Source organism: Chaetodon auriga, chromosome 3, assembly GCF_051107435.1.
Source record: "Chaetodon auriga isolate fChaAug3 chromosome 3, fChaAug3.hap1, whole genome shotgun sequence".
Classification (NCBI taxonomy): domain Eukaryota; kingdom Metazoa; phylum Chordata; class Actinopteri; order Chaetodontiformes; family Chaetodontidae; genus Chaetodon; species Chaetodon auriga.
The window spans coordinates 3,098,059-3,120,220 of NC_135076.1; the positions used below are offsets into that span (position 1 = coordinate 3,098,059).

Consider the following 22,162-nt stretch of genomic DNA (forward strand, 5'->3'; position numbering starts at 1 on the left):
ATTAACGGCTGGCGGTGAATTTGGAAGTTTAAGGTCACAGTCGAAGCTCTTCAGTTGTTGCCACGAGTCACTGTTCTGTATCTTTGAGTTTACTGTTTGGAAGTTTTAAATGGAATATTTTTTCCAACAGGTTTCATCCATACTCAGGATTAATCTAGCATAGCATCACTTACAGCAGTGGAGAAACATACAAACTCCTCTGTTTAAAATCTGGTTGTTAGAAAGAATTATGGCCACAGATAAAGTGGTGCCTGAAGCCCAGAAGCTGGAGTCCGGGGCAGCAGGGTGTGATGACACCTCTGTTCAAGTGAAGATAGTTCAGGTTCCAGCTAAATGTGGAGCCCTCACTGCTGTGCAGCCCTCACCTACAGCAGCAGCTGCCTCAAAGGGCCACTCTACCTCAGGGCCACCAAAAGTCACCCCCGCTGCCTCCACAGGCCCAGGCCGACACACCTCCTCTCCTTCTGTCATGATGATCGCAAAAGTTGCTGCTCGAGGAGGAGCGAGTACTAACAGCCAACCACAGGTAACAAAACCAGCTTTGAGCCAGGTGGGCTCCCTGAACCAGGCCACAACCCAAGGCAGGACTGTGATGATAACTGTACCAAAGGCAGCAGGGCCACAGGCAGTCACTGTGGCCCCTCAGCGGCCACAAACTGCTTCCCCACCGTTCCCTGCCAATATCCAGATACCACCAGGTCAGCTGCACCACACCACTGTTTGTGTACAACTCATGCGTACAGGCTGGGCCACTGTGTTATCTTGTATTCATTTTTTCTATATTCAGTAGGCTGCATGTTATTTTGTGTTTCCATTTAAATGTCCGCCACACACTGTCTGTACTATGTTTGCACCATAATGCACACCATTGTTTCAGGCCAAATCACATCAGTTCATTACATTCTGAAGTGGTTTTGGACTCCCTTTCTGGCAGGTATGATGTTGATCTGCAGTGACAGCGGTCAGCTGATGCTGGTATCCCATCAGGCTTTGGCACAGAGCCAGCAAGGACCAAGAGGCATCAGTGGTCAAGCACCCAGAATACTGGCCCCACAGGTGCATGTTTATGTGTCTTGCTTTCATTTTATGTAATGCTGATGTGGATGAACATAGTGCCATGTTATTGGTACTCCTGTGGTCTTAACTAGCTTTCATGTCTGGCATTCAGGTATCTGTAGCAGCTGGAAATAAAAGTAATGAGAAGGTGACAGTGATCAGGATGGCAGCCCCTCCCAGTTTCCAACCAGCACCAGTCCAGAAGACGGCTGTGGTCAAGGTGCAGGAGTGGGTTTATACAACGGTCACTGCCAGCAGGTCGTGAAGCGTGTGGTCATTGGCATTTTTCCTGCAAACGACCTCATCTGTCATAAATAATGCTCATGATGACAGTTCAGTTTTATTTATAAGAATAAGGGAAATCTGCCAAAAAAGTGAAGAATGTGGCCATTGCTTGAGTTTTACCAGCTTAAAAAAAAAGCCAAAAACTAAATCATCTCAATGTCACTGTTGCTCAGTGAGTCAAAGTTCACTTGCAACTTAAGCCCTCCTAGTGAGGAGGTCAACACAGCTTGAGCCAGTCTTGTTTGTGTCATTCAGCAGTGGCTGTCATCAGTATGTACATGCCTGTTACCATACCGTTGGTCTTTTTTTTATCAGTGATGAATTGTATTGTGCTCCTCAGGTGATTGGTGTAACTCCCAAACCAGCTGTAGTCCAGAACCTCAGTGCTGTGTCTGAGCAGGGGAGCCAGCCTCGCATTCAGACGCTCATCACAGAGACCAAAAAGGAGCCACCAGCCACTTTTACTCAGGTGAGCCCAATCAGCCCTAACCTTTCATCCTCAGTTTGAATTTCAGAAAACAAATTATCATCTGAAACTGGACAGAACGGAGGCAGTGGAAAAATAAGCCAGTCAACCCTTCCGCAGGTACCGTTTCTATTGTCGTGCTGTCATTACAGAAAAACCATCAAAAACAAACAAAAACAATAGCATGATAGCAAGTATTCCTTTGTATTATTACTGGTACTGCTTCCATAACTAATGCTCAGAAAATGAAAGTATTCATATGTTGTATCGCTTTGTGATTTGTTGTATGTGAGAGTTCCAGAGTGTTAAATGAGCCAAAGTAAAATAACAGAATCCCTTCACAGTTCAGCAAAGTTGCAAAGGGGAGATGACGCCTGACCAGACCTCTGGTTTGACACCATTTGTAGTCCAAATGCTAAACTTTCCCAGCATGCATTGTTGATTGTTGGTGCCTTGCTCTTGTGTTCAAACTGCTGAAGTCTCATAGTTTGTAGATTTCTTATTCATGCTGACCGTCTTCTGTTTGTGTTTCATCACTTAATGTGCAAATTGTTGTGTGAGGATCTCTTTTTGATCTTCCTGTGCATTTTCTATGTTGGACACGTAGTCATGATTTGTAGTTTTTCCATGCACCATTACATGATGCGCCAATGATTTGGGTAGTGACTACTGTTAAATTATGTCAGTCATTTGCAGAATGTGTCAGCTTTAATGCTGCATGAACACAAATGCATCAGCTCCAAATTAACAGAAAAAGTTGTGCAATAACCAACCAATGAACAATAACCTTCAGGATTGGTTGTTGCCTGACATTTCACTAACAGGAGACCCTGGAAAGTGTGAAGAAGTGCAAGAACTTCCTGGTGACTCTGATCAAGCTGGCATCCAGCGACTCCCAGTCTGCCAACATGGCTAACAACGTGAGAGGACTCGTCAGGAGTCTGCTGGTGCGTCTCCCCTCTGCATGATCACAGGAGCTGGTTTCACTCAGTACAATAGTTGAATAATGAAATGTTATAATCTCCGAAATAAATGTATGTCAAATTAAGGCTTGAAAAGAACTTAAGTATCTTAAATCCTTCTCTCATCTCATTGTTTCAAACCAGACCTGAAAGAAGCTACTTACTGAAAAGCTAGACAGCATTGAGTTAAAATTAGTTTTTCAAATCCCTGTTCTTCTCATACTGGCCAAATGTTGGCCAATGTGAGTTATTTTGAACAGTGTGTTCCAAGTGATACAAAGTGTATTACACTTTACTTTTTGGAGGATTTGTGCATGTTTTTCTCTGCAGGAAGGAAAGCTTGAAGCAGAGGAGTTTACAGAACAGCTCTATCATGAGCTGAAGTCCACTCCACAGCCCTGCTTGGTGCCTTTCCTGAAGGTGAGCAGAGGTTCAGCGACACATGATGCTTACCTCCTTGGGTGTCTGCAGGTCCTGGAAATTCTCAGAATATCTAAAAGTTTATGATTCAAATTTAAGACTTTTTTAGACTTTTAGCTTGGAATGTCCCCAACCAATCCCAGGGATCAGTGTCAGGGCTGAGCCGAGAATATTTGACTGGTTTCGGTGTTGGCAAAAATAAAGCTGATCAATATCAGATCTGAACTTTACTGTGTTCAGTTCACCTCAGTCTGCTCCTGTTGCAGCGTGCTGCCAACTGGATTCTACCATGCGAGCATTTCACTGCATACATGAAGAAATATTAGATTGTTTAGAAAGCCTGTTATTTTTTTCTGTTTGGTTGATAACATGACAACTTTTCACATGTTTTCCTCATTGCTACCAGAAAAGTCTTCCTGCAGTGCGTTGCCTTACTGCAGACCCCCAGTTATTTATCCAACAGGCCTCAACTTCCACCCGCAACCCCAACACTCTGCCTTCCACCATGAAGCAGTCTAGCACTGACACAGCACAGAACTTCTGTACCAGCCAGCAGGTAAATACACGTGTGTCTGGAGTGATGAGCAGTGTTTCTTTTATGATAGAAAAAGGTGTGTGATTAAACATTTTTCTAGCCATTTTTGCTCACCACAGAACTTGCCTGCGTGTGAAATCTGCTTGCTGGGCTCCCAATCTCTGAGATAGTGTTGAATTTGTCCTTGCAGCTCATTATGTTTAGTATGTTTTGAGCTGTAATGACTCTTGAGATTGGCCTTTTTCATCACTGCGAGAGCATGTCCACAAACTTAGGCACGCTGGCTTGTCTTTATGCAGAGAGATGCAGAAAAAAGTCTTTCTAGAGAATTTTTGAATATTTCTGAGTATGGGTTGTTAATGAATTGGCGTACGTTCTCCACCCCTGTTCTAGAAGTCAAAGTAAATAGTTTTTACTGCTGAACAACTGTCTGTTTGTTGTCAAAGGGCTGAGCTGTTGATGTGAAATAGAATTGTAAAGCTGATTGTCTGCTGCTTTTACAAGGGATACAGATACCACGTTTGAGACTGATGCTTAATGATTGTCTTTAAAACACAGACTTTCCAGCAGACTCGGGGAGTGACTTTGAGACCTGGGTTGATGACATTAGCCCATTCCAGGAATGAGATATCTAAGAGCAGCAGACCCATCTCCAAACACACAGTGGTCCAGTCAGGAAAACACCTCACAGGTAAAGGTTGTGAAACAGGCGTAGGAACCTTGGGGAATATCACGATTCAGTTTTGATTCTTGGGTTTAGTTCAACTTTGCTAGATTCTAAACTAAAATATAAACTCAATATACTTCTGTTTAGTTGCCTGTGAGAAGAATGTGCCACAAAGCAAAACCTCTCTCATCTGTAACTGTTTTACTTTTGTTTCACGGGAGCAACATGAGTATATTTGGCACCAGCCATCATCTTCTGACAGAATTGGTACAGACTGAAGGCCTGCTGGTCAGATCTACTCTCAGAATATTTGATCTGCAACAAAACAAAGTCTTTGTCCCAAATCCCGTATTGTGCTCTATATACCCAGTATGTGCACTATCATTGAACATACTTCTACATAAATAAACAGTAGTGTGTATCTTTTCACACCAGTCAGCACTTAGAGTATGTCACTTTCCTGAGGGAGACGTTCCTTGTTATCTGTGCAAAGATGAAATAATTTCAAAAATACATCAAGCAAAGTGAACCTTTAGTTAAATTGAAGCATCATTGATGTTACACCAGGGCAGCCTTGTTCACTGTCCAGCATTGCATTGTGGGAATGTATGCCGGTATAGTGTCCAGTGCTTGCATATAGCAATATTTTGCTGGAAGTGGGATGCACTTCACACTGGGTTCATACTGAGGTTTTGGACATGCTAAAAAAATGCATTAAAAATAAAATCTCATACAGACACACAGACACACACACACACACACACACACACACACACACACACACACATTATTCACACATACATATGCTAATATGCAATTTCTGAGGCAGCCTTGGTGTGAGGTTTTTTTTTTGGTTTGTTTTTGTTTCTTCAGTATCAATTTTTGATTGAATAAATAGAAAAGGGGGTACTATTTTTAGGCTTTTATACCATTCTTTCCTGGTCATGATGAAGGTCACTGTGTGACGAATGGGAAGTAGCAGAGAAAGTGTGTTTGATGTACAACCCAGATTCCAAAAAAGTTGGGATGCTGTGTACATTTAGAAAAAGGAATATAATAACTTGCTAATCCTTTTTTGACGTAAGCAGCACAAGAGAATATACTTAATGTTTTACCTCATCAATTTAATTGATATTTGTTAATATCTGACTTTGATGCCAGCAACGCGTTACCAAGTTGGGACAAGGAAAAAAGTTTGAGATGTTCGTCTCTGGATGATACCATACTAAGTATTCATGAAATACTTCACCATTGTCTTGCAAAGCTAATTATTTTGTTGCCTGCCTTTTTTGAAGAAAATAACTGAAGTGTGTAGCAGGAAGGAGGGAAAAGGAAATGACAACACAGCTTTTTCCACCTGAGCTGAAAGTGAAGGGGGAGGGAGATGATAAATCAGAGTCACCTGCGAGCTCAAGGAGGAGGGAAATCAGACAAAGGACTTTTGAAGATGGACTGAAAAAGAAGTGAGAAAGAAAGAAAAAGAGATAACTCAAATTTTGCTTAAGTTGACGGCTTCATTTCAAGAAAGCAAATGAATTAAACTGAGTATTAAGGACATTCAACTGGACGCTGGAGGAAGAAGCTGATCCCTGGAGCAGGCAGAAAGAAGTTTAGTCTACGGTCCTTGGCCTGGTTGGATACAGTGGAAAAGATCTCTGCCCGAGTTGGGTGAAGAACGGCAAGCAGATAAGTCCCTTTTTTCATGGAACTCTCCCGGCTTCTCCTAACGTCAGACCTCAAACTACTCTGTTTTTTTCTCCCTCCTCAAACATACATCCCTCAGGACTGAATTACACTCCACCTCCCCCCAAACACAAATACCTTCTGCACTGAACTGGACTGAAGACACCCAAACTATACCCACTCACACACAATCCACCTACCCACCGTTTGTTTTGTTCATTAACAGATGGGAAATGTTACTATTTATTTAACGAACTTTGGATGTGGTGATTACTCTCAGGATATTTCCTTTGAATTGGGTTTCTGTTCTATGAATGGATCGGTATGAAATTGAGAGATATTTGAGGTGATTATTGAATTGATATGTTTTGATCAATGGTTGATTGAAAATAAGAAGGATTACTAACTGCATCTTGGTTGAGTTTTTATTGTGTGATTTTGGAGCGAAGAAGCCAGCTGCTGGGTCATTTCTTAAACTTCTGGTAGTATTTATTTTAAAATATTGGCAGGTTGATTTCTTTGAGTATTCTCCTGTCTGGCGCCCAACATTATTTCATAATTTGAGGGACTTCTACGCTACAAGTGTGTGCATGCTGTACACCATCCAGGTGCTGCACTGTGCCCTGACGTTGAGTTCAGCCTTTTGCGATCCAGGCATTGACATGCTATATATATCTAAATACTGTATATTAGCCGGTTCTTTGAGAAACGTGTTCTCCTGCACATCAAAACCTACATCCCAACCAGCCTGGACCCTCACCAGTTTGCATTTAGAACCAACAGATCCACAGGGGATGCGATCTCCACTGCGCTCCACTCAATCCTCACACACCTTGAAAACACCTACATCAGAATGTTCTTTATTGAATTCAGCTCAGCATTCAGCACAACCTCCACCTCATGAAACTCACTGGCAAATGTTCACTCTGGACCTGAGTAGCACAGTCTGCAACTGGATCTTGGGTCTCCTCACAAACAGACCCCAGGCCCAGACAGCTCGGGTTTGTGATAACACCTCTTTCACCATGTTGCTCAACACTGGAACCCCCCAGGGCTGTGTGCTTAGTCTGCTCCTGTTCATGCTGTACACTCAGGATTGCAGTACGTGACATAGAGAGAACTGGAATGACACCAAGTGGTGCACAGAGAACAACTTCCCGCTCAATGTCAGCAAAACCACGGACTGTTGATTTTAAGAAAAGGAGGCAAGGACACACCCCTATCAGTGGAGCTGCAGTGGTGCGGGCGAACACTGGGAATTGGTATTATAAAGAACCTGCCATGGACGTCACACATGCCCACCCTGTTTAAGAAAGCTGAGAAATGACTGTACACATGCCAAGTTCTTGTTAAGTTTTGCAGTGGAGTAATAGAAAACATCCTGAGTGGAAACATTACAGACTGACATGGTGCACCACCACAGGAGGGCTCTGCAGCAGGTGATTAAAACCACAATATTGGTATCCATCAGTCGCATCGGTGAAGTGATGGGAGCAGAGGCTAAAGGATAGTAAAAGACAGTAGCCACTGCAGCCACAGCCTGATTTCGTCTGGTAAGCGACATAGTATCTGCTGTCGTACCACCAGACTACAGAGCAGCCTCTCTCCTCAGGCTGCGAGGCTCCTCCACCTCACCCCATCCACCATACAAAATAGTTTCTCACTGTGTGGCATGAAAAGACCAAGCTTGCGTTTTGTTGTGTATGCCTGTGTTGTAGAATGACAGATATGTTAAGCCTGTACCTTGATCAGGAGGAAGTCCTGCAGGTGTGCAGTTCACATTGCAATCAGACATCAAATCCTTCTTATCTATCTTGTGTGCAAATTGAGACTCAAACAGTGCAGACAGAACTGAGGTAAGAAGATGGCTTATTAATGCCAGGTGCAGATTTCATTAGAGGATGTGTTCACATATAGACATTAAAACCATGTGGAGATGCAGTCTCCCCGTCACAGTAGCCTGTAGTGACACAATTTCAGCAAACTTAAATATCTTGGTGTTTGTTATCCACAAACACAGACTCTGCTAAATGGAATGCAACTCTCCAAATAACTTTGGATCTTTCTGTTTTTATTTACACTTCAGGTTCGTACAAGTACAACATACAGTTGATATCTTTGGACTGAACTTTAAGTGTGAGGGCTTTCAAGTTGAACAATTCAGTAAATCTCAGAGACATTCTGCCAAAGTGCAAAGTCGGCCTACCTAAGCAGTAATTCATTTCTGTGTGTGTCTGTTTGTGTGTGTGTGTTTCCCAGAGAAGATGATGACATTAATGATGTGGCCTCCATGGCTGGAGTCAACCTGAGAGAGGAGACCGCACAGATCTTGACCACCATGGTTGGCTCTGTGGTGCAGTCATGCCAGGATCAGCCGTTCCTCTCACCGAACCCGGTGCTCAGCCGAATCCTTCATACAGGTACAAGAGCCATGCTGAGGCAGAGCTCGGCCCACTAACTTGACTCAACGTTTTATTTAACATTTTCTGCATTAAGCATTAATTACCTCAGTATTACTGCAGGTTTGTTTTTCATACTACACAGCGCTTAAGTAGTTTAACAGCCACAAACAGACAGAATGACAACACTAAACTGCAGTTTCTTTTTGCTGACACACAATCAAAGTAAACCTAATATACTTTCTTCTTTAGGGATTATGTTTAGGCAAACAGTGCCAGACCACATTTAAAATGCTGACAGTTGATGTTATGACATTGTGATGTGGGTGATTTTGTGTTGTGTCAATAAATGTGGGTGAAAGAGAACGTTCCTCATCAATCTCAGCGACTCCTACAGCAGTGACCCTGATATTCTACTGGACATTTCCAGAGATGAACAATTGAACAAACGCAGTTTTGTTCAAGCTGCCAGAGTTTTGGGAGGCGCAAGCTTTGGCCTGGTTTGCTCAGATGGTGGTGCAGTTTGTGGACTTTAGAGCAGATGACTCAAAATATGTCATTTGACCCTCAGCAGTTCAACTGTGAACAGAGTGGTGAGTGTCCTCGAGCATCTTTCAGAGCCAGACAAATATTTTGCATTGAAAGCTCAACTTTTAAAGACTTTTAGGCTTTCGGACAAAGTGGGCCTGCCAGCTCCTCTCTCTTCGTGACCTCAGCAACAGCAAGCCATCTGAGGTAATGAACAAAATGCCAGCTCTTCTGAGAAACGATAAACTGCACTTTCTTTTCATTGAACTGTTTCTGCAGCAGCTGTCTTCTCAGGATTGGCCTGCTTTGGCCAACACCACCATCACTGACTGACGCTAGCCAAGGAGGATGATCAGCTGTGATTGACCCAGCCCAAGCCACTGCATCGCTGCCGATGGAGACGGTTATTGGTTATTGTCACCACCACAACAGTGGGGATTAAATGCAGGCCCAGCACCTTGTGTGTGAGGTTTGGGCCAAAGGTCAAAAACTGTGGCAACATGCAATTTCAGCAGAGCGGGAAAGGCTTGTACTGGTGCTTAGGTGCCATGAAGGCTGTGTGAGCAGTCTGCTGTTCATTCAAGACGCCATCTCCAGGCAGCGCTTTCTTTCCCACACGAGGGCACAGACAAACATCCACTCCAAATGGACATGCTTACTGGCGAGCACGACCCCCTTGAAACTGCCAATGGCAGCCCCATCGATACATAGGGGACACTGTGTTTTGCAGGGCAACGTTTCAGCTGGGACTTCATTACGGCTAGTGGTTATCCCCTTCCTCTGTGGATTTCCTGTGCACTTGTGGACTGTTGGTGCATGTCAAGGGCCACCGCCTAATTAACGCTGACTTTCTGTTCCTTTACGCATTGTACAGGACCAGGCACCATCACACTGGCTAGCATGCACCCAGCCATGGATGAGTTTCTCTGCCTCCTAGCTGAGTTTTCAGACCTCATACAGCCTCCACCCCCAAGCATGGGGTAGAACACTACACCTCTACCATCAGGCCATGCCCAGGCCTGGCACCTTGGTGCCTTCTACCCAGCAAATGGTGCCAAAGCCTGCTGCCAGGTGGCGCCTGTATCGCAATTACTGCTGGCTCAATGCTGCAGTAACTCCTGTCTGTTATCCAGTCTGCAGACACAGGACCTTTCACATTCATTCTCAGATTGTTATTCTCAGTGTCTGACCGCAATGGAGAGGGTCCCTACAGAGACAGATCCTTTTTGTTTAACCAGAAAAAGCTGCTGTATCGCTCTCGCCAAAGTCATCAGACTGCATTTACAGAAACAGTAAATGTATCATCGGAAATCACACTTCAAACTCAACAGAAGTGTATTTCACTGTTCCAGCCATCACCACCAACTCTGGTCTGGTTGAAATAAACCCGTAATTCACAGACTTAGATGTGAAAATATCAGAAGCGTGAGAAGGAGGGTGTACATCACAGAGGCAGCAGAGGAAAACAGTGTGTAGAGCAACTAGCACAAATCTAGTGACTTATTGTGACCATCGGGGGGAAGTGAGAAGGCAAAACTCCAACTTCTCAGCAAGGTATCAAACTCCTTTCAGTTTGACTGTGCCCTGCTGTCTGCAGACTCATCTCTTGGCGAACAGAAAATCAGATCATGGTTCACAGAATGATGGAACAAAGGCCAATGATTGCTTGATTTCTTTATTAAAATGTCACCACCTGTAACTACAGGTGTTGATCAGCCACGACTGAAGTCTTTCAGATCGGCACTTTAAATGTGGTTTCATAATTTTTGTTTGTTGTTGATGTTTACTGCCTTTACTCAATCAAGTATTGAGTTTTTAATGAGTTCAGTAAATAGATGGCTTTCATCGACTTTTTTTTTTTTTTTTTTTTAAATTTCCATAGTTAAGCTTAACTCTAATGTGTCTTGTGTTCAGCTCCTCTTGTGGTACTACTGCTAGATGTTTTGTGTGTCCTGTGGTAGGACAGGCACTGGGAGTAACTGATGTCGGCCCAGAGGTGGTAGCTCTGGTTTCTCATGCTACCCAGAAGTGTCTCCGTGGGCTGATAGAGAAGCTTACTGTGATGGCAGAACGCCGCAAGGCAGCCCTGAAGGTACAGCAGTCTGACCCTGACCCAAAGCAGCAGCACCAGTTAACTGCCACATTTTCTTATGAATCAGTGATTTATATTCATTCATACTGAGAAAAATTTCTCATACATACTGTATATAGCAGCTGCCATTGTGACCCAGAAAAAAATCTGCTCTCTTCCTTGTTATTAATTATATATACTTTTCTCATTTGTAAAAAAAAAAAAAAAAAAAAAGCCTTTTCACATAGATATTATTACTAAATATCAAATTATTCAGTTTTTACAAGAAATGTTTCTTATTGTAAAAACACACCTCTTTATCTTTTTATGTCACGAAATGTTCTTGCAACAGGCTGTGTGTGTGTGTCCACCTGCTACATTCATCTATGTGTGACGGCAAAGTGCAAAGGGGTTGAGTGATATGGAGTATAGATCAGAGAATGTGATGATTACTAAACACAGCAGGTCACATGACTGGTCTCAAAGCTCTGAAACAGCTGAGCCGGAAATCATGTTGTTGTCAGCAGAGCAGCACTGTGAGTGTTTGTTTTACCGTTAATTAGGGCTGGTACTCAATTAGCACAGATGGTAATGATGATAGAAACAGATCATGAAAATTGTTGGTGAAGCCATTTCAATTTTAATTCTGTTATATCTCATTTCACAGTGGCAGCAGATTGACATCGCACCACAAACATGTGGTTCTCAGACATCTGTTCACAATGTAGCATCTAAGACCCACTTCCCCCACAATCCCACCAACTCTCTTTACTCAGCCTCATTTTATTGACCTTCCCACCTGTTTCTTTCTCTCCTCCACCTGTGCACAATGCGCTCTTCACAGCTTGTGCTGGTCATTGCACTGCCTTGTTAAAGACCAGGTAGACTTTTTTTTTTTTTCCATGAAAAAAAAAAAAAACTCCCTTCATGCCTTACATTGATACTTTTACCCTCAAGTGGTATGCATGGATCGAAGTAGTCCCCACTTCTATCTCCACCCACCCCTCCTCAGCTCACCTGCAGCTCTAACTGCTCATCAGCAGCTTAGCTATCTGACAGACTGCTTTGAGTAATGTTTGCCGTAGCCTTCTTTGTCATCAGTCGTAAGCCATACCCCTCGATTGACTGTAGCCCCACCCCACAAGTTGACAGGATTAGTTCTTTACATATGAAACCCTGTATGTCTGCATCTATGCTTGAGACCGTCAGTGGTACCCTGCAGTTCCAACCGGGAGAAACTTGGACATAGTGTTATGAAGGAGCCTCTAACTTGTGTGTTGGTGGCGACAGGAGGACCTTTGGCATGCACAAGTGAGTGATGTACGCTCCCAGCTTCGCTTCCTGGAGGAAGTGGAGAGTTTGAAGAAGAAGAGAAAAGATGAAGAGGAGAGGGAGAGACTGCTGCGTTTGGCCAGAGTAAGCTAGGCTAGGCTAGAAAGTAGCACTGCTCTTGTTTCACTGAAATGAGGCTTAAACCACAATTTCTCTATTAAAAGTGAAGAAATATTACTGCACATACATACAAATGGAAAATCGTATGGTTATGAAATGAGGTTTTGTTTTTTTGTGTAAATTACAATGCCATTTTAGTCACACCAGCATTTGAAACCACTGTGGCTCTGTAGACATTTGATTTTTTCCTAGATTAAAGTATTAAATGCTGCTTACTAAGTCAACATCTGTCTGTTTGTGATCACAGAGCCGCTCTCACACTGAGAATCCACAGTATCAGCAGCTCAAGCAGAGAGCCAAAGAGGTGTGTATGCGTTTTATTCTGGAGAAAGCTCTGAGACTCAACCATACAGTCTGTGTAAGCTGAAAGCACAACAGTAAGCTAAAGCAGCCCACAGGCCATGTAGAGAGGTCTGTTTTTCATACTGTGGTAGCTCTCCTCTCTGACAATACACAGATTTGCCACCTGATGGTACAACCCTGATGCCAAAAGGAGTTTGTGCGTTGATGCTGATGCAGCTCAACAGCCCACGTGGAGAGCAAAGGAGGTGGAATGCACTGAAAATGAAATGCAATCTTGACATACAGGTTGTCATCTAACATGGGTTTAGCTTCATAGTAACTTTTTTTAAAAATGTATCTGCGTTCATTCATGCAGGTATGTGTTGACAGAGATTATCTTTGGAATTGTTGTCCCGTGTGAAAGAGGTTGCTGATTGGACTGCAAACAAAGACCAGTGTACAACTCTTAATACAAACCCTACACTTCCCTTTGCTGCTTTGGTCATTGATTAGTATGACCTACTGTTACCTTCTGTTACTTTGATTCAAATGGAAAACTCCAGGAACTGTTGTTAGGGAACGTGTTAAATCCCTGCTATTTTTCATGCTAATTGTTCATTTAATAATACAGTAGTGTGTGTAATGTTTTTGCTTGGCAGGGCAGGGACATGTGTGAGGGAGATGAAAGGCACTGGTAACTGTGGCTATTTAAGGCGGCAGTAACATCACGCAGGGCTTGTTTTCCTTCTCAAGCTGCTGTGTAGCTCCCAGCCATCACGCTCCCAGAGGTTTCTCCACAGCAAAAAAGATCTGTTCATTTTACATGACCTGCTGCTGCCACCCCCACACACTCTCAAGCATATCACCATACACTCACTATACTTTGCCAAGTCGATTTGTACCTACATACATACACACACACACACACACACACACACCGTCAAAGCTTGAGTAGGTGTGGCACTAATTGGATATGATTTTAATTGAGGCTGTTTCTCCAGTTGGAGTTAAAGCCAGTTGTGAATAAAATGTGTGTTTGGAGAAGCAGCTTTAACAGACTTTGTGTGAATATTGTTAGTCAGCTGGGATTTGGGATTCTGTCACTATAACTCCCTCATGCTGGGAAGTCATGTCAATGAGCTGAGTCAGAGAATTTTTCTGATTTATTACAACTTTAATGTAATTGTCATGGTCTCGGGAATCACTTCCATCAGTTATGATCTGAGCCACAGCCAGAATGGTTGAAATACAATTTCTTATCCACCGCCGACCTAATTCTCAAACCTCAGATTTTGTTCAGGGCTTTGCTGAAAAGGTCTTTTTGAAATGGACCTTTCTTGTGAAAGTTGAATCAGCAGCCAAATACAATAACTAACGTCCTGTCGTATTCACCTCACAGTATCTTTGCCTCATGTCTCTCCCACTGCACCGCTCCTTTAACTCCCCCGCGGCCCCCTGGGGAGTTGTGCCTCACAGTTTGGCACACAGAATAAGGTGAAACAGTGCAATTAAAAGGATTAAAAATGACAGCAGGTCAACAGAAGGGGCTTTATTTGCTGATGATTTGCTTGTATTTCGAGACAGCCCAGCATAATCCAGACCTCTGCTGAAGGTATTTCTAGCAGACTGGGTGTTGATTGGAAATGAAATGTCTAAAAGATGCAGGTTACCAGTCTCAATTGCAATCCTCTGTCAAAAATACGAGTTAGTTACCAAACTGAAGGCAGCAGAGTGGTGAGTATGACATGAGTGTGCTGTTGGACTGATGGAAAAAATGGAGTGCAGATTAACATGGAGGAAGTGTTAAGGTCGATTCAACAGCTAATTCATCTACAGTAGTTCTGTTAACACAAAGTGAATCATTAAAGTCTGCATTGGGAAAAAGGTTTATTCCCTGTCTAGCTGAGAGTCAGTTATTGATATCCCTGTCATTTCTGTACAGTAAATATGAAGCTACCGCCAGCTGCTGAAGTATTTGTGGGCTCTGAGTACCAGGCAGGAAGTTAGTAGTCGGAGCCAAGAAATTGTCTCATAACCCCCTGCAGAAAATTGTCCATCTCCTGAAGTTTCCAACCATTCCTCTGACTTGCACACTATGCATAGCATGGCACTGTACAGCAGGTGTGCTACATATGAAATGCTCACTCAGGTAGATTTTAAGTATGAGTATACACAGGAATAGAATGTGTGAATAGTTGCGTAACTCTTCATTCTCCACATTTTCACTCATCATTTGCCTCTCATCTCTTTTCAGTTAAAACAAATAGAAGAAGCTCAGCTGCAGCAAAAAAAGGCCAACCTCACTGCTCTGGCTGCCATCGGACCTCGCAAGAAGAGACTACTGGAGCAGACTGAAAGCCAGGTTGGTCGTCAGTCCGCATCAGTCTGAAAACAAAGCCAGAAAAGTGCCTGCGTATGTGCGTTAAGGAATACAGTGAAACTTAGCACTTCTAGCAGACATCTCAGCCTGCCAGGCGGTGGCAGCATTATGTAATTTGAACTGCGGCAAGGCTTTTGTGAAATACCTGTGCAGGATGTGTGCTGGTTCATTGGTGTGAGCTCATCACTGTACAGAAAAATGGCAAAGTAGAACAGAATAGTTTGGAATTAGTGAATGAAAACAGTGTTTCTGTTAAAAAGAGAAACTTGTGGTGAGTATGACATGACTGTTGAACTGATGGAGTTAGTGTTGTGGAAATGTACATTAGACTGAATTTGTCAGGACGACAGGTAAACATGGAGGAAGAGTTTGCTTTGTTAAAACAGGAGCACTTCATAAAATGGAAGCTTCTAACTAAAATATAAGACTGTTTATTTAAAAGACCCGTCTCTTATATGTCCCAAATTCCAGGTGTTTGGCCAGTTTTGTGTACCTGACCACTGTTTGAGCATTTACTGCATTTCTGTTTGCTCCAGCTAGAATAAAAGGAAACAAAAGCCTCATATTTTTGGAGCCACAATGAGGCTGATCTGATTGCATCAAACATTTAAATAGTGCCAGAGGGGTGAGACAAAAAGACAGAAAAAGCACCTCAGTAAAAAGGACTTAGCAGCAAGCAAAATAACAACAAGTATAAAACACTACACAAACATTATGCAACAATGATTGTGTAGCACCGACCATGAATAGAAGATAAAAGAAAGCAGCATGCTTTATTTCCCTACATGTTGGTAAAATAACCAGTCCCTCCTCGGCTAACACACACACAGGAAGCCCTCAGCTTACCACAGTTAGCATGTATGAGCCTGTTAGTTTAGCTCATTGAGTCTTTAATTCTGTGTGTGTTTAAGCTGCAGCCCTGCAGGCTGTAGGTTTAAAGATGAGGACACTGTTAACTGCACACACACTTCCCACTGCCTTTGAACTGCATAACCAGTGGAGCTGGCTGCCTGCCTTCTCTCTCTCTCTCTCTCTCTCTCTCTCTCTCTCTCTCTCTCTCTCTCTCTCTCTCTCTCTCTCTCTCTCTCTCTCTCTCTCTCTCTCTCTCTCTCTCTCTCTCTCTCTCTCTCTCCTATCACAGCCACAGGGCTTCCTTTACCTCCTCACAGGCGTTACCTCAGCTGGCACAGCACACACTGATGACAGGAACTATGGAGGAGTGATGGCAACAGTGTTTGGAGTGGAAACTCGTTTGAACATCTCTCTCGAGTATATGTTACTGCTCGTGCTCAGACAGATACCTGCTGTGTTACTGTCAAGCAAAAGCATTTTAAACTTTAAAGATGCCATAACTACTTTCATTTTAGTTTTTAGAATTTCCTTTTAATCTTAATATTCACATTGTTTCCTTGTGATAGCACAAAATATTTTCTTTGTTAAAAAACAAAACATAATGGCTAAAATCTTTAAGGGATATTATACCCAAGTATGAGGTACGTATACATTGTCACTGTTACCTACGGTAGATGATGGTTGGTATGCCCCACTAGCATAGGAAGCTGAGCAGTATACTGCTGTGGACAGGAGCAGTAGCAAAATGTATTTTAACCAGCTAAAGGAGGGCCCACTTCAGAAAAAAAATCAACATCAGTTAAAATGTGTGCAGTATTTAGAATATCTCCAACACTTGACCTTGCTGTCAGACAGCCCTTTCCTTTGGTATTACATTTTCTCAACCATAGAACATCCATATTCCTACGCATGCAACCCACTGTGTTATGCACAGATCAGCTGTTTGGGTCAGACTTTCAACAGTTTATGAAAGAGACAAACAATACAAGAAAATGAAAGTGAATGATTATGACAGGAACGACGAAATGCCATTCACTTTGGAGACTAGAGGATACCTTTAGGATACCTATCTTCAAACTGGGCATGCGCCTAATGTCACCTACTGTAGGTACACTTGGTACCTCATAGAACCCCACTTCAAAAAACCCAATCTATCCCTTTAACACAGGGTCCAGGGTCTTTTTCCAGAGCTTTCAACCACATCTCACAATCTCCTTCTGCAGGTGCAGTTTGCTCAGTTAGGTATGGAACTTCAGTCTCAGGATTATGGCTGGTTGTGTATTGGAGATGGTCAGCTCTGTCTCTGGCTTCTGTCTTTTCAAAGATGGTCTCTGGTGTCAGATGTGATCCACTGACTCCTGCCTTATGGCCTTTGACTGGTGTTCGTAGACAGTTGATGCTGCCTTTTTCTGGTCTTTTTTCAGTCTCTTGTCCAGGGTCCTCACTGTTTCACTGATGTCAAAGCTGTCACATGTGATGTCATACACCACTCCAGTCTTACTCTCAGAGTGGGTCCTGTCTTTAGGCTGTACCAGCAGAGATCTAAGGTGTTGAAGGGTTTGTGTTAAGACTCCTTGTGACTTGAACACTCAGTGGGATGCATCTGGTGGTCCCCCTTGAGTCAGCAGTGTCTGTTCTGGTTTTGAGGTGAGGTGAGATTGTCATCATCCTCTCCTTGTACCCTTTGGCCCCGGGTGCCCCTCATACTGCTGGGCACCTCTCTCTATTCTCCTCCTCCTCCTTGTACTCTGTGTAAGAAGCTCCACACCACTGATCTGTTATGTTGTAAGATATATATTTACATCTCATGATGAGAACTAAACAGCTCAGTGGCAACGAAGCAGAGTCTATTCAGTAATGAAAACCATGAGATACAGTTGAAAGTCCTGGAAAAAAGTTATGGACTTTGAATATTCAAACTACTTTTATAAGATAAGATAAAACTTTATCGGGAAAACGCCGGGGAAATTAAGTTGTTACAGCCAGCAAAATATTAAAACATAGGCAAAAACAGTGGCATAGAAGGATAAAAAGATAAAAAGCATACAGGACAAAAAATAAAAAATCAATTATGTATATGTACAGATTATAAAAACAACTGTTTTTTTTTTTTAATGAAAATCTACCAGTGCCATAGGTTGAAATGCACTTGAGAAAATACTGTTGCATAAAAAAGAACATTGAATCGCCCGAGTCAAATATGGATAATAAATACCGTGTTCGTACTATTGCACAGTTGAAAAAATATAAAGCACTAAAGAACTACACAAAATGTAATGGATAGTAGCATATATTAGCATAAATAACAGTAGCAGTAGTGCGAAAAACAGTAGGTTTGTGATGAAATGGGAAACAGCATCAACACAGTGCTACATTACATGATGCTGGAGTTAAACGGTCCGACAGCTTTTACAATGAAGGACCAGCGGTGGGATGGGTTGTCCATGATCGACGTCAGCTTGGCTAACATACCCCTCTCACCCACCTCCTTGATGTTGTCCAGAGGGCAGTCCAGGACAGACCTAGCTCTCCTGACCAGTTCGTTGAGTCTTTATCTGTACCTCTCAGAGCTTCCACAGCCCCAGCAGACCACTGCGTAGAAAACGGCAGATGAGTCATAAAAAGTTTTTAACAGTGTCCTACATACTGCAAAGGACCTCAGTCTTCCTAGCAGGTGAAGTCAACTTTGTCCCTTCCTATACTGGACATCTGTGTTGTTTCTCCAGTCCAGTTTGTGGTTGAGGTGGACACCCAGGTATTTGTACTCATTCACAATCTCAATGTCCAAACCCTGGATGTTCACCAGTGTAATCCGTGGCACATTCCTGTGGAAGTCTATCACCACCTCCTTTGGTGGTGGCATTTATGTGTAGGTGATTCAGGTGATGGAAAACAGATTCAGTTAATTTGCCCATTCCTGGTCTCCAGTTTCAGTGCCCCTCCCGCTGTCACTGCTGTGGCCTGAGATGGTTTTCAGGCCTCTTCAAACGTCTCTGGTGTTGTTCCCCGGAAGGTGTTCTTACAGCTTCCTCCTGTAGCTGTCCTTGCCTCTCCTTATCTCCTTTTTCAGGTCCCTCTGCACCCTCCTCAGCTCATTTTTGTCCCCTGATCTAAAGACCCTCTTCCTCTCACTCAGTAGTGCTAATGTCACCCAGGGTTTGTTGTTTGGAAAACACTGTACCTTCTTTGTAGGCACAATGTTTTCCACACAGAAGTTAACGTAGTCTATAATGCAGGTTGTTAAATTGCCAATGTGAGCCCCACGTGGACTGCAAAACACTTCCCAGTCAGTGGTTTCAAAGCAGTCACTCAGTGCTATACTGGACTCCTGACCATCTTCTCACATACCTTATGGTTGATGGTTGTTTATTCACCAAAGGTATGTATGCAGGGAGCAGATGAACCACGTTGTGATCCGAACGGCACAGCAGTGGGAGGGGTGAAGAACTGTTAGCTTTCCTCAGAGTTTGCACACAGTAAGTGCAATGTTTAGTTGTCTCCTTCCTCTTACCGCACTTGGTCACTCTCTTTTCCACTCTCAGAAGTTGAAAATTGTGCAGTGTAACATACGAGTCCGGTGTGTGTTTATTTAGACAAGTCTCCGTGAAGCACATGATGCTGCACTCCCAGTGCTGCCTCTCCTCTGATTACCGCCGTTAGCTCTTCAATCTTATTAGGGAGAGATCTCACTTTCCCCATAATAAGAGACGGTAAAAAGTGACGTTATAGATGGCATCTTTTCTCTTCTGTCTCCTTATTTTCATGGTAATCTCCAGTCTTTCCACTGGTAGCACATTCGGGTTGTAAACAATGGAGCCGTGACTGAATGGATCTCCCGATGTTGTTTCAAATAATCCAAAAAAGAGTAAAAAGCAAATCACTCATCTGACCAGTTGTGCATCCATATGTAGACATGATCTCAACCAAGACTTGTGATGGAAAAAGTGATGAGAAAAGCACAAAAAAACCCCACAAAGACAAAGAAAAGCGGTCAGAGCTGCTGTAACTAGCTGCCACTTTTGCTGCCATCTGGTTAGCGTCTATCAAGGTCAAGAATGGTTTCACTCTCAAAACATCCTTGGCAATAACTTTGATTTGTTCAGGTCGAATTGGGAGATTTTCTGTTGAAAATTCCAGAAGTTGATGAGATTTGCAAATATTTTTCCATTAAGTCAATTTTATTTTCCTGTCTTATAATACAACAGATTGGATCAGTATTTGTGTCAAACACTCGTCATAAGACCGGCAGGTTCATGTCCTCAGTCCGCTGTTGGGCCTTTGTTTTGTGATGATGACCAGCTCACTGCCGATGATTGCTTATTTAAATAAAAATATATACAGTCTAATAATTACACAGATTATTTTGTTTCCTTTCTGTGTGTGTGTCAGGTGACTCTGCTGCCCAGACAGGGTTTTCAGAGAGTGACGCGGGTCATGCCGAGGGATCTGCTGGTGTGTATGGAGCAGGACTACTTCCTTCGCCACTCTCTTACTCTCTACACAGCGATGCTTGGATTACCTGAAGTTACTCACTTCACTCATCCTACTGGTAATGGCTGAATTGGTCTAATAATGATCTGTAGTTTGTGTTAACAAGATCCCAAGTTTCGAAGTTTTGGAATTGTTTTAATTCATTTTTCACCTGAAAATAGTTTTTTTGCGCTTTGTTTTAATTGTATCAAATCTCTTAGTTTGTTATCTCCTATTTGTTTAGTATGTCGTTTGCAGCATTGTGCTGGATCAGTAATGGTGATCAGCTGGTCTCTAAAAGTGCTCATAGTTTTGGTTTTGATTATGTAGAGAAGAATAGATACTGTTGTTTACTGAAAAGTGTAGAAACAGTGCAGTAAGTGTGCTTTGATTCTCAGTTGGATGTTTATTGTTTGGCCATTAAAAAGGGAGAGTTGGTCACATCATGGCATTTACTCTGTCTGTGGTTGTTTTTAGCCAGAAAAGCAGCATGGCTTTGGGGGTAGTAATTAGTGGCTGACATTTTTCAGTTTCACTGTTTCACTGTCCACTATCACATGACTGGGATAGGACTGGAAAAAAGTCAACAGGAGTGGGGGGCATTGGAAACATGATAACAATAGGTCTGTTTTTCTATATAGATACGCAGTTCTAATATGATTAAACACTATTTTCCTTGGTTATTGGTTGGTTGCAGCCACCTGACCAATGTGTGACGTGTGTGGACTGTGGCGTGACGATGCAGGGTACAGCCACCAAAATTCAAATGCCAACAATGGAGTTGGAATAAAGACTGTGCAATGGACCACAAAGTAATCTAAGAGAAGGATGGCAAGAACATGAGAAAATCTGAATCATTGCACTGCCTAAAGACAAGCAAAATAATTCAACACGGGAGAGTGACGGGACCGTGGTCATTCCCTTCTGAGATCTTGTGTGACTTTTCATCCAGCACCATCACCAGGTCAAAAGTGGGTTCAATACTGGGCTTTTCCATACCGTTAGTAAAAAATGTGGAGTTCCAGCCTACAAAGCACCTACATCTACCGACACTTTGAATCATTTAGCACTACAGGATTCTTTTCCTCCCAGCATGGCTATAACCACAGCTCAGTCCACATATAGAAGCTGTCTAGTACTTCCTACTTTTTGCATGACAGTACCTCAGTCATAGATCATACAGTGTCTGGACATGTATGACTAATGACTGTATCTAAACTATGGATCAGCCTCAGCTGTGTTTTGTGTTTAGTGCTAATTTGCATGTCAGCAAATGTTACAATTACAATTAGTCATTTGGCAGATGCTTTTATCAAAAGTGACGTACATATCAATCACACACTGATGGCACAGCATCAGGGGCAGTTTTGGGATTAAGTATCTTGCCCCAAGGATACTTCGGCATGTGGACTGCCAAGGCCGGGAATCGAACCACCGACCTTTTGAACGGTGGATGAGCAAACCCTGGAATATAAGATAAAATTCTTTCAGGAACCTCTTGTTTTCATTGCAGTCTATCTGCGTAGTTGCTGGAGTGCGCGCACACACGCACACTCATACACCCACCCAGTGGCCTTCCACCTAGAGGCATGAAGGCTGTCAGGAACAGACATGAAACAGAAGTGAAAACTCAGCCACTTCCCACCTGCCACAA

At 42.9% G+C, this 22,162-nt stretch overlaps 1 protein-coding gene across 1 annotated transcript; it reads left to right on the forward strand.

Moving 5' to 3' along the window:
* The first annotated feature begins 229 nt into the window (after window positions 1-229).
* LOC143317622 (transcription initiation factor TFIID subunit 4-like) lies at window positions 230-20,929 on the forward strand. The gene is made up of 15 exons (XM_076725726.1): window positions 230-698; window positions 935-1,056; window positions 1,169-1,276; window positions 1,682-1,810; window positions 2,632-2,754; window positions 3,100-3,189; window positions 3,596-3,745; window positions 4,283-4,415; window positions 7,169-7,175; window positions 8,334-8,494; window positions 10,963-11,093; window positions 12,363-12,488; window positions 12,772-12,828; window positions 15,061-15,168; window positions 20,428-20,929. Exons 1-15 carry the CDS (start codon window positions 230-232, stop codon window positions 20,596-20,598), a joined length of 2,085 nt encoding a protein of 694 aa, XP_076581841.1. The 3' UTR covers window positions 20,599-20,929.
* The last annotated feature ends 1,233 nt before the right edge of the window (window positions 20,930-22,162 follow it).

Bases quoted from the DNA above. Each gene is read 5' to 3' on its own strand.
- LOC143317622 (XM_076725726.1), top strand. From the start codon at position 230: ATGGCCACAGATAAAGTGGTGCCTGAAGCCCAGAAGCTGGAGTCCGGG. The intron at 2,755-3,099 runs GTGCGTCTCCCC...TTTTCTCTGCAG, and splicing joins GACTCGTCAGGAGTCTGCTG to GAAGGAAAGCTTGAAGCAGA. The intron at 15,169-20,427 runs GTTGGTCGTCAG...TGTGTGTGTCAG, and splicing joins TGGAGCAGACTGAAAGCCAG to GTGACTCTGCTGCCCAGACA.